Below are 15066 nucleotides of genomic sequence, written 5' to 3'. Positions count from 1 at the left end.
GTTCTTATATGCAAGTATTATCTAAGAAATTAAGATAAAAAAAGATTGACAAATTTTGCTTGAAATAAGTTGTTTAGGTAGTAATCAATTATTTAATTTCAATTAATCTTATTACCAACGAGAACTAGTATGAGTTTTCTTTGAGTCATTGGCTACCATCTTTGAAAGAAGTATTTAAATTGCAGATCACGTTTTAGTCTACCATTTTATTTTTTATTTTGATAATAATTGTTTAAGTAAAGTGTGAGTCGGATGCTGCGAATAAACAATATAAAATAAATTATCACATAAACAAATCAGGAGAAAGAAATACGTAAAAGTTATTTAATACGAAAAACCATTTGGTGCAAAACATGTGAAAAACTATCTCAGCATAATGATCAATGGCTATCTTAGTCGCCCAATCAACGGTAATTTCATATATGAGACAACCGTTTCACATGTTTTACACTAAATGGTTTTTCATATTGAATCACCCCTCCCCCTTTTTGGAATATTTACTCATCTGTAGGGGTGGCTTCGAACTAAGCCGGCTCGCGAGCGGCTCGAGTTCGGCTCGGTGCCGGCTGATTCGTTATCTCTCAAACTCAAGCTCCGAAATCGGTTCGTTTAAATTAACGAGTCGAGCTCGACTGAAGCAAGGTTCGGTTCGTCGGCTCGCAAGCCGGCTCGAGGTTTGTCAGGATCGGTATCGGGAGCAGGGGGAGCGGGAGCGTGAGCGAGAGCGAGGGGGGGGGGGATTTTTTCCTCCCCTCGTCACCAACGAGACCCTCCTGTCAGCTGTTGTCGCCCCCTCTACCGCCATCGACAACTGCTCGCTGGTTGCCTCTGTGGCCGTTCATTTGATTTATTCCTCTCCTCTCCGTCGCCTCTATTTTCGTCACCGCCGCCTCCGTCGCAACCGTGCTCCCCGGCACCGTAACCCCCTTTCCTCTACGTTGTCTCGGCGGAAAATCAGAACCAGTAAGTTCAGGGGAAAAATTAAGGGAGAAATAATATCCCCCCTCCCCCGCACGAAATTGATTTCACACGTGAGATATCATAAAGTAACAAAAAAAATTTCCTTAAACTCTCCTTCCTTATAGCTCTTGAAAAAATTAAAAATATATTTTATAGAAATAAGTTTTTATGAACTATTAGTGTCTCATGTTTTTTTAAAATATTTTTTTAATTAAAAATTCTTATTAAAAATCAGATAATTTTCTAAGTAAGATTTTCTTACCAAAATGGGGTAAAAAACTGTATAGAAATTTTTTGAATAAGTATTTAACAGTTGATGTTATAATACTTTTAGCATGAAGCATTTTTCATTGCAATTTTGTGTTTGACATTTTATTTGATTAAAATTTTATCGATAAGTATAATAATATATTAGATTGATTATTAATTTTTATTTATTTCCCTAAAAGAGACAATAAAAGGTCCATTTAACTTTCCTAAGAAAATTTTAAAATATTTCTTGTAATTTTCTAATAAGTCACTAATAGTAATATTGGGAATATGTATCATAGGAAAATATTTATAGTTTTTCCTATAATATAAATTTACATCTAGGGGCACTAAGGAGGCCATAGTAAATTTATGGCCAGATGCAAAAATTACAAAACAAGCTAGACAACAATTAGAATAAAAATGATTAATATTAATACATTTTAATCCATTATTAAAATTCAATCCTGAACTTCCCTATCATTTATTTTTTTAAAATGTGTGCATAATTTTATATATAATTTATTCAAAACTTTTTGGGCTCGAACTCAATAACAATTTTTGGGTTCGAGACGAATAACAATTTTAGGCTCGAGACGAGGTTCGGTTAAAATTTTTGGGTTTCGAACTCGATAACAATTTTAGGCTTGAGACGAGGTTCGGCTCGAAACTCAGCTCGAACATAGGCAGGTTCAGGCTCGGCTCGATGCCACCCCTACTCATCTAGAGTCACAGTTTTTGCACTAAAATAACTCATCAACTAGAATGAAATGCATTTTGTATCTCATAAACCAAATTGTTCATCCCTCAACAGACCTTAACAGCAAAATGCAGTTATCTATGAGCAAAGATGAGAACCTGTTAACTTAACATGAATAAAACAGTTGCCACCACTGACACCTGCAACGAAATGCAAGAAGCTATTGGGGTTGTGATGGTTGTGCAGGTTGTTGGTAAGGAGGTGGAACTCCATAATCATATCCGCTGTGGCTAGCTGGTCCTGTGTATGGCATACTCAACCTCGCAGCAGCAACATCTTCAGGCATATAGTGGTGCTGAACAGGAGGGGGTGCAGCACTTTGGCCATGGGCAACACCATAGGGAGAAGTAAATGATGGTGCAGGAGCAGGCACATCATAACCTCCCTGGTTGGGATAACTGTAAGGAGGGGGGTAAACAGATGCTGGAGCTGGATATGAATGTGGATGTGGATGTGGATGTAGATGTGGACGGTGATGGGGATGGGGTGGTGGGGTCTCCCAGCGAACAGAGGGCCGCATAGCTTTGGCAGGTCGAAACCCATCACCACCTACATTGTTGCCCCTGACCCTCTTGTTCTGGGATTTGTTCACACTGTTCCGCTTTTTTTCGGCCTTTACTCTCTCCAATTGGGAAAGTCGTTTGCGCAAGATGTCAAGGGTGAATTCAGATTCAAGTTTGTGATCCTCAACACATTTGATGATAGACCTAAGCGAATTCATCTCCAAATTGCCAGCTTCCTCCTGTCAAAATGAAGAGGTGATTCAGAGCTCAATGGCTCTATGGAGCTTGCAAACAGTACTTGAGCTCAAAAAACAAGTCCATAAATGGATCAAGATGATCCAAAGCAAAGGTCATTTAATGTAAGAGTTACGATAAGCAAAAGCCACACCTAATATTTATACATTATAGAAGACAGTCATTATAAACAAGATTTGATTCAATGCTAAAGAAAGTTCTTGAAGAATGAAGATTCAGTACAAAAACATCTGGAACTCATGGTGACAACCAACAACTAATAGGTCAAATTAAGTACCCAAATGGCATCAAGAACGGTCTTAGCTCAGCAAACAACTACTCAAAAAAAAAAAAAAAAAAGAAACAAAGAAAGAAGTAACTGATATTACAACTTTATGGGATAAATCTCCAATAACTAGAGATTTTGTGAAAGTTAAGCTTAGCCAACCGATTGTGGACATCAAAAAGCACCAAAAGACTTTTCATTTTCAGGGAGAAGTAACTGGTCAAGTCCACATGACTTTTTGAGCTCTCAGATCTAAACAGTAGGTTTTGCTGATGAATAAGAGATGGAGTTTTCTAAACAGTAGTTGGTCGAAGAGTAGAATGCCTAATTCCAATTCAATTTAATCATGGAGTTCTCCTGGTTTATTGTAGCACAAAGAATTCCCGACAGGTATTTCCAATTAAAGCAGGAGGCCCAACAGTTTTTATGCATTTGAGGAAGTCACCAACAAAGTGATCAGTGAAGAACAACATACCGAAGCAGCCATAGAATAGTGGCCATTCTTCAAGACAGCATTCGCGTTTTTCCTCGAGTTCTTCAGATAGGCCTTAATTAGAGGGATGGGCGGAAACTGCTGCGTCAGACCAGAATCATAAGCAAAATATACAGCCTCGAGCTCCTTTCCGTTCTCAATCAACTCATCAATTATGCCTGCAGAACATGCACCGCGCGATATCAGAAAACCCGCAGATGCTTACAAGTGAAGTTCTGATTATCTTCCCTTAACCAAGACTATTTCCATGAGAAACATGAAAGAAGTCTTGATTTGGTATTAGAGAACCACTTTTAGGTGTTTCTTTTTTACTCTCAAAATCAGATATGAGTTAAATTGGCTGATTATTTCCCCTAAACTATGGGCTTTTTCCGTCCGGAACTTGCAAGAAGTCTTGAATTGTTAAAAAGAACTCCCTAGGACATTACCTGACATCCTCCCTTTGAACCCTAATCCTGCAGCGAGCTTTGCCATACCCTTCCTGGTCGGGAATTTCACCACCAGATTCATCAAAAACTCCTCCTCGAACCTTGATCGAATTCCATACCCTACGACCATCTGCAGAAACATCTGAGCTTCGGCAGGTCCTAAACCCCCTGCATCATTGTCAGTCATCTTCTCCTTCCACATTTCAGCCACCACAGCAGCCCTGTCCGAGACACTCCCCGCTACACCAGGCGTAGAATCAGATGATGGAAGCATCTCTCTCAGGAGGACTCCACAAGCCCAGCGTTGGTCAGAGACCCCCGCCTTTCCATCCTTCTGCGAGACAAAATCCTCCAAAGCGTCCAGAACCAATCTTGCCGGGTCCACCGCCTCGGCAAAGGCAGGAGCAATCTCCGTCTTCAAAACCGGCAATTCCTTCCGTTTAGCCACAAGAAACTTCCACAAGGCAGTGGAATCCATCCTCCGGCAGTGGGAGCGAAGAACCTCCGACAACGGGAGGTTCGTGGAAGGGCCCGGTTTATCGAAATCAGCCAGGGCAGCTTGCTTGAGCTGATCAATGCGCGCGACAGCTTCATTTTCGCGGTCAGGGAGGGATTTTTCGCGCTGGTCGAGCGTTTCGAGGGTTTCATGAGTTCGAGAGTCTAGGGCTTGGAGCTTGGAATGGAGGGAGTGAAACTTCTGAGAGAGGGTTAGCTCTAAAGAGGAGAAATGCGTGCCGAGGTTTTTCCAGAGAGAAGTGCAGTTGGCAAGAAGGGTTTTGTGGGTTTCAAGATACTCCAAAGCCTTGTGTATTCGTTCTCCGGCATCGTCGATGGCCGTTGCCATGGCCTTTTGCTTTGCCACAAGATAGCCAGAGCGAGGGTAAGAGTAAAGGTAGGGGTTGCCGCAACACGTAGGGTTGTAAATTTTAGGGCTTTATTTGATGTTTTGTTTATTGTTTTGTTAAATGAAAATAAAAAAACGGAACAAAAATTTTATATGTGGTAAAATAGACATTCAGATAATTTTACTTAATTATCTATTTTATTATTTATTAAAATAAAAGTAAAGAATAGGTAAAGGTGATTCTTAGGGGAGACAACCTTTTTGCTCTCGAATGACTTTTGCAAAACAAGAGGTGGATTGAGCCAACTCAAGCTCTCCTCAAAGTAATTAAGGCCCTTATAGTGAGCGGTGTTAGTGACGGAGAAAAGTGAAATACAGATGAATTTTACTTTCCCTTGTTTTAGACCTAAAATGATGGTAAGTAAATTTAGAGGGGTCGAGCTCTGAATTCACTTACCATTGCTCAATTATATCTCGGGTTCGAGCTGTCGAGAAGGAAGCTCTGATGAACAAGGTTTTGGAAAAAAAAAAATTTCTCTCTCGCTTGTTCACGACCTTCAGCTTCTCTTCTCTCGGCCTCCCTCTCCACCTCTGTCGCAAAGCACGGCAGGCCGAGCCTCTGTCGCAGAGCCTCTCGACCTCCCTCTCTTCTCGCTCTCGGCATACCATCAAAGCGCTGCTTCCGTCACCATTTCCCGTTGGCCCGCCGCTTCCGTCGTCGTTGCCCCCTAGCCCGCTGCCTCCATCGCCATTGCCCGATGGCCCGCTGTCGTAGTCTCCCACAGCTAAGGAAGACGACGCGTGTCGTGAGGAAGATGATGGTTTAATTTTTCCTAACTTAGGAAAAATTAAACCATCATCGTAAAAATAATAATTTATATTTTTTATTTATAAAACAATTATTTTTATTTATTTAATATATTTATTTTATAATTAATTTATTAAATTATTGATTTAATAGTCATAATTAAAATATTTTTAAAATAAATATTTGAGAAATTATATTTTAATGCCACTAAATATTTTTTGTGTTGTACTTTTGTATGAACAGATATAATTTTTTTATATTAAAAAGGTGATTGAGTTATATTTATATTATTTTTATTTTTATTATTACGATATTTGTGTAGTACGCTATGTAGAACGATATTTATATAATTATTTCATATTTAGATATTAAAAAATTAAAATTTGATTACAATTTTAATAATATAAATTAAGCATTTGTTTAATGATTATATTTAATATATTTTATTTATTAACTAATATTAATTTAATTTTCTAATAGTCAGATATATCAAAATATTTTATTTAATAAATAATTTATATACTCTTTACACCACACTTTCCATTGTGCACACTAACACAAATAAATACTTTACACTGAACTTTTCATTGCGCATTCTAACACAAACAAGTACTTTACATTCTCTCACACTTTCCCCAAGGAAAGTACTTTTCATTGTAATCCACTTTCTCTCCATACTTACATTGTGCACTAACCCCCCCTAACTCGAGAATCCTTGGCTGTTTTGAAAGAGCACGTCTTCAAAACACAAGTTCACCTCAAGTAATTAAACCATTTGTGGTGTCAATCTCCTCCATAGATGCCAACAAGAGAACAGTATTAGACATTTTTATACCCAACTCCCCCTAAATAAATAACATAGTCATACAGAAATGGAAGGTTTTCTTGATGCTAACTTGGTTAGGTTCCCTAATGACAGAAAATCCATCTTTGGTTACTACACAACTATTGGAGGCAATCTAGTCACCTGGAGAAACAAAAAATAAAATGTAGTAGCTAGAATGAGTGAGGAAACGAAATATCAAGCTATGACACTTGCACTAATAGAATTGTTATGGTTAAAATCATTTGTGATTGAGTTTGACTTCTGGATAACCAAGTCTATACAGTTTCACTGTAACAATCAAACATTTATCCATATTGCGACCAATCTTGTCTTTCATGAGAGAACCAAACATATTGAGATAGACTATCATTTCATACGAGAAAAACTTAAAGTTGAAATAATATTTATGCAGTATATCCCTTCAAAGAATCAATTGGCAGACATCTTCACGAAAGCTATTGTTGCAAAGTTACTCACAAAAACCTGCTCCAAGCTAGGAATATTTTATGTTTTCTCCCCAACTTGAAGGGAAGTGTTGAAGTAGTTTGAAGGGTATTCTATGTCATTATGAGAGTGAGTGACATAAATTATAATTAGTAGTTAGTTTAAGTATTCTTTTTTTATTCTTATGTATTAAGGCATCCATGCCCCCCACCTATATAAATAAGAAAAGGAGGCGGTAGGAGCTTATTCATGTGCTCTCTCTTAACCCCTAAAGTCTCTCCTCAACTTGTCCTCATGCCTTCTCCTTCTCATCATTTCTTTTTTTCTTCCTTCTTTCTTTTTCTTTCTTCTTATTCTTCTTCTTATCATACAAAGTTATCCATGAATTAAAGCCTAGAATTCAACAAACTGAAAGATATTTAATATTATCCAATTTAAAAGAAAATAAAAATTTACATAATTAAATAATATTTCGCTTGGCCTTCATTTAATTCATGTAAATCAATATATCTAAAAATTGATTGAAACCCGATCAAGCCAATTTGATCCCATCTGATCAACTCTACTAGTAAATAATCAAATCAAAGGGTAAGCAAAGGTAGGCACTGAGTCAAAGTTGATTAAAAATGGTGTATTTTCTTTAATAAAATTAGGCATAGGTATCTCCATCAAATTGTCCTACTTCCAACATGTATGGAATGAGAGGATCGTGCATTAGATGGTGGGATCATTTGGGACGCTTGGGAGGGTTGACAACATTGTAACCTCTTCTTGTCAAGGTTTACAAAATTTATCCTCGAACTGGGGGGTAGTCGATTGAATTATGGAATCCAAAGGCCAATTACAAACCCGATTGAACGAAGTTTAGTCTAATGTTCCCATCTAAGTTTATTCTAATATATGGCTAGTTTGAACCCAGTTGATGAGACTCACATTGGCTTTGTTCTTTTCCCTAAATCATAATACTTGTCACTAAGTTTCTCTTTTCCCTACTATTCTCTAAACGTTTCTAAAATCTTTTATTTCTCTTCTTCCAAATGGCATTAGCATTCTCAAGAAGAATCATTACGCTTCTATTTGTTGTTAAGCTCAGTTTGAGATTAAAAAATGATCATTGTCTTGAATTTGTATCTTTTTAAAGAGAAGACCAGATCGGTGCCAAACTGTACAAGTTTTCTTTCAGTGCAAAAAAAAAAAAAAAAAAAAAAAAAATTATGTTCAAATGGAAAACACTTAGGTTTATTGTAAGGCCAATTGTTGTGGAGGCAAGTGAATAAAACAATTTGAAGTTTCACTTTTTAGAGAACGACAAAAGGAGTTTAATATGTCTGTAACATTTGAGGTAACAAGTTTTAAAGTGTCTTAGTTATAATGAAGCAGTTTAGGCCGCACCCGCTTATAGTGTAAGCAATTGTACTTTAAAATCTTTCAACCTTTTATCATTATAACTTTTAGTAATGTGATCATAGAGGGGTTGATCCAATACGAAAAAATATTTGGTGCGAAACATGTGAAACACTATCTCAGCCATTCGATCATGATGAACGACTATCTCAGTCGTCCGATCAATGGTTGAGATAGCCGTTTCACATATTTCACACCAATTGACTTTTCGTATTGAATCGTGTGTGATCATAGTATAAATAAATTAAATTTTTTAGACAATAGTAACAATTTACTAGATTCTAAAGAGAACAAACTCACTAGTAATCTGGACTAGGAAAAATAACACATGAAACAAGGTTAATGTCTTCATCTAAATTAGTGTTGGGAAACATATGTCTTAAACAAAAACTAACTTTTTAATTCAACCTAAATATAACAACTACAAATAATATTCACGCTTAAACCACAATCATATATAATAAGTTGTTCAAAGCAATTCTCAAAGTAAAAACCATAAAAAATCACTTAATTATAAGGTAGCAGTTGATTTTTTCTAAATATCATCAAACAACATCCAATACCCATTTTTCTTACCTACAAGTTGTTGAAAAAATATCATCATAGACTCATCCAAAAAGTCTCCAAATATGTTTTGTTGCAAAATGTGATGATTCTCTTAGGGGGAAATTAGACGTCCTATTCTAAAAAAAAAAAAAAAAAATTTACTGCAACAATAAATTTATCAATCCAAATTTGATTCTACCATTGAGAGAATTAATAATAAAATCATCAATTTTCTCATCTAAACTTTGTTTTCCTAGGGGCATTAGAACATAGTTTAATATATCTTACCTTTTAACCTTGTTTTAATACAATTTTTAGTGATTTGATTAACATTTCAAAAATTAAACTCTCCTATATTTCATTCTTTTGTTTATGTTAATATTTTACATTGGAATATAAGATTAAGAAAAAAATATGTGAGCCTAAAGTATAATTTATATAATTATATAATTTATTTATTTATTTATTTATTTTTTCAAATATTATTAAATTTTAAATAATATTAATTTCATTTAACTAATAATGTTTGGTTTGACTTCCAAAAAGAAATTTTCTAGGTTTGAGATGTAAATCTATATATGAAAATCGATTGATCGGATCAGAATTTGATTAGAAAATAATGTACTTTAATACAGTGAGGGGCCGTCTTACTTCCAACATCTATGGAATAATGGTCAAATGGCAGTACACTGAATTCCGAAATCCGAGGGCGCTGCCATAATACCGCCACAATGTCGACACTAACGCCCCCCTTTACTCTTTTTTGGTTTCATTTTCTGATTCGCAGTCTTGGATCATTTCTCGCCAATCAAACGACAGACTGAACGCCTCTGCATGTTATGAGAATCTTTCTCGAGAGGAGAAGATGAAAGAAGAGTCGTGACATCTGACAGCAACTATACAGTCAATAGAGAACCTGTAAGTAGACTGGTGTTTGATTTTAATTCTACATGGTTCTGCCGCATTGACGATTTCACTTTCAGTGTGAGGTAGAGAGACCCGGAGGATGCAGTCGCTCCAGGAGAAAGCGTCTGAGTGGAGCGGTGTAGACCCAAGTGATGCCTTCGCCATTGACAATATGAATCTCTTCGAAAAGCTTGGTCTCCAAGCTTTCGTTGATCTCTCCACTGACTTCTACTCCAGGTTCGCCTCCTATGCCAAAAATAAAAATCATTTCTGTCCATATGAATCTTTATGCGTTTGTTTTTTTTTTTCACTAAAACTCATTTTGGAATTTTTATGGAGTTTATTTTAGCATGCTGTTGGTATAGCTTAGTGGACTTATCTGTTCTGTGATGTTCTTGATAACGTTAGGGTTTACCAAGACGAAGAAGAATGGTTTCGTTCTATCTTTGCCAACTCAACAAAAGAAGATGCAATACGCAATCAGTACGAGTTCTTTGTGCAGCGAATGGGAGGCCCTCCTCTTTATTCTCGAAGGAAGGGTAACCATTTTCACCTACTCTTGTATTTTACTCCTATTAAGTTTGTGAAAGAGCTGCTTGATATTGATCGTATTAGGTAATACCGGAAGGCTCTCCTTTTATCAAATTGGCTGTTAAAATACAGTTTCTGTAACTTTGAACTTGATACTTGTCACGCATAATCTCTTTCCTCCAATGATCTTTTTTTCTTCTCTTGAGCATGGACTCTTCAATCAGAAATTAATGTGAACATACACGCTGGTGACAATTGCTTTAATTTTGTCAAATTTTTTCAGATGAAGATGTACTTTATCCATCCAATACCTAATCCCCCTCCCCCGGAGCATTCTGTTCTGGGGAAATCTTAGAAAGGTGCGGTAGATTTGAAATAGGTGCCTTGCATGGAGTTGATCATTGAGTGCCATCTTTACATGCCTGGCATTGTGGTATGGATTGATGGCTGTCTTGCTACCATAGGCTCTTCCATGTTTTATGTGGTCCTCTCACATGATTTATTGAGTGGGTCTATAGTTCCCCCACTTGGGCACTTTGAGGTGAGTTCATATTCCTCACCAGGTTATCATTGTCTCAGATTTTGTCAATAGGGGGAGCATTTCAACCAGCTCTCTAGCATTTATGATTGTATATTTTGAGGTCAAGCTAGAAATCTACTTTCCATTAAGGTGATGGCAGAGAAATCCTTGTACACTGTTTTCATGTCAATGGAGATTCTTGCCTCCATCATATGGATCTCACAAACACAACTGAACAATGCGAATGTGTTACCCTTAGCATTTTCTTCATTCTTGCAGTTATTTGAGCTTCTTTTTTTCATCAATTTGAGGTTGGAAAACTAGATATGGTCGAGTTTATGATTGTTGGCTCCTTTTTACATAGTTTTGTATCTTATGCATGTTGAATAGGTTGATCTCTATTATCACACAATGTCATCATGTAGTTGATCTCTATTGTCACACAATGTCCTTAGATGGTGTCCTAGATATATTATCTCTATTATCACACAATGTCATTAGATGGTGTCCTAGATATATTACTGGCGTGATGCTAAACATTACTACCTTGTCTTTAAAGACATAACTAAACTTTTTTCTTTGCACTGTTGGTAAGTGGAGGAATGACATTAGCTCGTTTTAATATGAGCTACTTAGTAATAGCTCATGCCTTTAGTATGCCCTATTTAAGCTATGGGAGATTTTCTATAAAGGGGGCCAAGTCGTATCATTAGGGAACTCATTAAGATGGTGAGCCCCCTGGCATTTTGGATTATATAAGTGATAGATGAATGGTTATGTCATGTAAAGCATTATTAACAAAGGATAGGCAGGTACTTTGCAGAAATAGTGAGATTGAGATTGTCTTAGAGTGGCAAACAGGATAGTTTATTTCCATGCTTATCAGGATAATCTTGGATTGTGATGTTAGGGTAAGATTGGCAGAGTAATTGTGTGTTTAGTTCCATTAATAAAAGAGACACTGGTAGACAATACGACTTGAAGTTTTGAGAAAGAAGAGAAGCAGCTTTTGTGTTCATGGTTCAGACCTCAGTGGTATGAGTCTTAGAAAATGAAGGGAAAATAATTTGTGTAATCATGAATGCAGTCCAGAACAGCTTCTAAAAAATGGAGAACTAGCATGAAATTCTGAATTTCATAGTCTACTGCTACACAACCACTGAACAAATTTTAGTTTCTCTTAGTTGATGCATCCTCCGGTTGTGTCCACGTGTGCATGGAGCATATTATGTACCTAGGACGACCTTGCCCTAAAGGTACTTTCAAACTTTCAAATTAATTGAGGAGGTTGCTGATATGTTCATCCATCTTTAAAACTTTTATAGCACAGGCGCGTGTCTAGGTCTTTATCTGTCTCTTATTGGAAAGGAGAATCTCTATGTCAGGCCAACTGTTATCCTTCTCAGCTATTGAATAGTTAAGGTATTATTGTTTGTTCTACATGAAGTTAAATCTAGACATGATAAGTATCATAGCAGCACTATTGAAGTCAAAAGTAATAACACATTTATGACATTTAAGCAATCAACTAGATAGTATTTTTTTATTTTTTTTGTTTAATTGGTGTGGCCGCTAGGTTCGACAGGTGCATCTAAAAAGTATAAATAAAACAAATTAAGATAAGATTTAATTGAATCACTTATTTAAGCTGAAACCAATCTATTTGTCTAGCTGGCTGGCTTGTCATAATTTGGTTAAATAGGTCGTACAAGACCCTGTGATGGAACCAAGAAGCGGTCATGCCAATTCAACTGGCAATAGAGGACAAGACTTTAAAATCTGGCTCGTTTCTGTTTTGATGATCTGGTTAAATTGGCTGATATAGACCTAATCATGAACACTGTTCCTGCTGCAGTGAGGTAGCTTGGCTAGAGGGCACATGTTTGAAACTCTGGCAGTCTAGCATAAGATCTTCATATCCCAATCATGGTTATGCAGCTGCCACTTGGGCCGAGAGGCTTGCTAGGGGCAGATGATTTGTTATGAGAAACTGGATTCCTTTTCTGGTGCTGGTCCAGAACCTTCTTTAGAAGCTTCCTTTTATCTGTTGAGGGCCCCGACTCCATAGCTACTTTGCTCCTCATAATGGTACCAAAATTGCATTAATGTTTTTGGAACCAGCAGAATGTTGTTTTCCTTTTGGCCCGGCTTGTGTCCTAACTTGTCTGATGGTCCTTTTCTTGAAAGTTGGTTTGCTGGTGTTTTTAATCATTTTGTGAATTCTGTTGATCATTCATATCCGGCAGTCATAAGATCTGTTAATATCACATTAAATGCACAAGACTTGAGAAGTTGTCAATGCGAAGTGACCATAAATGGCATCACCGGATAAGAACCGAAATTGTGCTGGAATTTTATTGAGGCTGTTATTGTTGAGCAGAAATGATTAAGAATGTGTTGCCAAATTGTTCATATGCATCACATCTTTTCTGGTTAAATTTTTTGATAATTTTTTCCTTATTAACTAAGGGTCACATCTTCTTTTTATCCTGAATATTTTTGTTTGATCCTGGAGCTTTGAATTCATATAAATGTTACTTGTCAATTGGTTTTCAAAGGTGTAAATTATTGCCATATGGTAATGAAAATGTGTATTTGGCTTTACTCTTTTTTAGGCCATCCAGCATTGATTGGACGCCATCGGCCCTTCCCTGTTACACATCAAGCTGCTGAGAGATGGTTAAACCACATGCAACAAGCTCTAGAGAATGCCCAAAACATTGATGCAGATTCAAAGCTCAAAATGATGAACTTCTTCAGGTACGAAATCTTGTGCTCGTGTACAATTGATTTTATTGTTGGTTACAATGACATCAACAAAGCCTAATGTATGTTTGTACAGGCATACAGCTTTCTTTCTTGTGGCTGGAAATGAGTTGAAGAATCAGACACAAGGAGTCACCTCCAAACATGCAAAGTGAAACCGGCTGCAGTGAAATATACAATTTATCAGTCTTGTTATTGTTTTGGAAAAATACATACTTATTTACTAATGTTTTCGGAAACGCGAGAAACTTCATGGTGATTTCTGATGAAATTTAGGATATAAGGAATTACTGGGTTTAAACCATTTATGGTCCAGTCATTCTTCAAATGTGCTTGCTGTAGCTATAAATCATAAATAAAGGCCTGGGGGTTACCCCTCCTTATTTACTAAGAAGTTGCCTGTTATTATTATTATTTTATTTGTCTTTTTTCAATAGAATATATTGAACAGGTTATGAATTAACCGAAACTGTGAATACAAATTAATCAATCATAACAAAGTGGAGAGGAGCCCTAGTTTCTCAATTCTTGGGATCTCTATGACACTGTTTTTTTCACAATTGACCTGAGAAAATAGTGGATGATAATGGGAACTGGGAATTGCAATTTTCCAGTATTATTGTAAGAGTTAGGTTTGCTGCAGTCTGTGTCAGTATTGTAATGCAGGGGTGAGTGGCTTTCATTGCTTCAGGACAATGATCTGTTGTCCATATTGTTTCACCATAAATGTGGTAGAGCTGGGGCTGGAGTTGTTCGGTTGGGATTTGGCTTCACTTGCTGCTGCAATGTTCCGACAGGTCAAGAGCCACAAGACAAAAGTGCCTGAGCGCCTAAGTAGGTTGACGGTGTTGTTTAATTCCTTTCTAATAACACCACAATCTGTCTTTTTTTGTTCACATAAACTAGCTGTGTTTGTATCATAAGTTACCAAAAGACTTTTGAGAACTTTTTTGAAGCAACAGAGCTAAATGACAAATATTCTGATAGGTTTCATGCCAAATAATTAAAGAAATAATCGCCAGAAATCCATCTGTAGTCTGAACAATGAACATCAAGTAAAGATAAAAATAATCAAATTAGTTTTGGTAGATTTTGGTTAACTAGACAATTTATTTAGATCAACATTTTTAATTCATAATTGCTATTTTTGGTGTTTACTCCCCAAGCTTATTAGTGAGACTCCAACTCAACCCTTCGTGTAGAAAACCCCTTCAACGGACCAATAAACCACAGCCTAAGTATCTTTTGTTTAATTTAGAGAAAGTTCATTACAGTTTCTGCTCCCACCAAGACATGGGTTGATAACCCCATAAAGACTCCTGTACTAATTTTGTACGAATAGTTGCTTTATGTGGTCCTTAACAGTGAATACCACACCCAATTTTGTGAGTTCTGCAGTTGGACAGACTACAGAGCAACACCTATATTGTTTCCTTTTTTCTCTTTTAAAAGCAGGAGGTTCTAAAACGGTCTAGCCACCTCCCAGTAAACCTTCTTCAATGCTCTGCTATAAATCTTGAACCATTTAGCTGGCCAGAATCCTCTTTAAGGTGGACAC

The 15066-nt window shown here is 36.7% G+C and overlaps 2 protein-coding genes across 2 annotated transcripts; one reads left to right on the top strand and one right to left on the bottom strand.

Annotated features, from left to right (window-relative positions):
* Positions 1-1970: 1970 nt before the first annotated feature.
* LOC137945913 (FRIGIDA-like protein 4a) lies at positions 1971-4812 on the bottom strand. The gene is made up of 3 exons (XM_068792004.1): positions 3914-4812; positions 3468-3643; positions 1971-2711 (listed from the first exon to the last, which is right to left on the bottom strand). Exons 1-3 carry the CDS (start codon positions 4755-4757, stop codon positions 2130-2132), a joined length of 1602 nt encoding a protein of 533 aa, XP_068648105.1. The 5' UTR covers positions 4758-4812; the 3' UTR covers positions 1971-2129.
* A 4710-nt stretch (positions 4813-9522) lies between these two features.
* LOC137946378 (two-on-two hemoglobin-3) lies at positions 9523-13902 on the top strand. Its single transcript, XM_068792644.1, has 5 exons — positions 9523-9703; positions 9769-9928; positions 10100-10230; positions 13358-13502; positions 13585-13902. The coding sequence occupies exons 2-5, from the start codon at positions 9792-9794 to the stop codon at positions 13661-13663; spliced, it is 492 nt and encodes a 163-aa protein (XP_068648745.1). The 5' UTR covers positions 9523-9703; positions 9769-9791; the 3' UTR covers positions 13664-13902.
* The last annotated feature ends 1164 nt before the right edge of the window (positions 13903-15066 follow it).

This window comes from Aristolochia californica, unplaced genomic scaffold, assembly GCF_029961685.1.
Source record: "Aristolochia californica isolate CCGP_79_NKW_82.1479 unplaced genomic scaffold, dmAriCali1.0.hap1 SCAF_12, whole genome shotgun sequence".
NCBI classification, from domain to species: Eukaryota; Viridiplantae; Streptophyta; class Magnoliopsida; order Piperales; family Aristolochiaceae; genus Aristolochia; species Aristolochia californica.
The sequence above is the reverse complement of the archived record's forward strand: the minus strand, read 5'-3'. Positions and strand labels throughout refer to the sequence as shown.

Excerpts from the sequence above, each read along its gene's own strand:
- LOC137945913 (XM_068792004.1), bottom strand. The coding sequence starts at position 4,757 with ATGGCAACGGCCATCGACGATGCCGGAGAACGAATACACAAGGCTTTG. Across the intron at positions 3,644-3,913 it reads GTTCAAAGGGAGGATGTCAG|GCATAATTGATGAGTTGATT; the intron begins GTAATGTCCTAG and ends CATGTTCTGCAG. Across the intron at positions 2,712-3,467 it reads ACTATTCTATGGCTGCTTCG|GAGGAAGCTGGCAATTTGGA; the intron begins GTATGTTGTTCT and ends TCATTTTGACAG.
- LOC137946378 (XM_068792644.1), top strand. The coding sequence starts at position 9,792 with ATGCAGTCGCTCCAGGAGAAAGCGTCTGAGTGGAGCGGTGTAGACCCA. Across the intron at positions 9,929-10,099 it reads TCCACTGACTTCTACTCCAG|GGTTTACCAAGACGAAGAAG; the intron begins GTTCGCCTCCTA and ends TGATAACGTTAG. Across the intron at positions 13,503-13,584 it reads AAAATGATGAACTTCTTCAG|GCATACAGCTTTCTTTCTTG; the intron begins GTACGAAATCTT and ends ATGTTTGTACAG.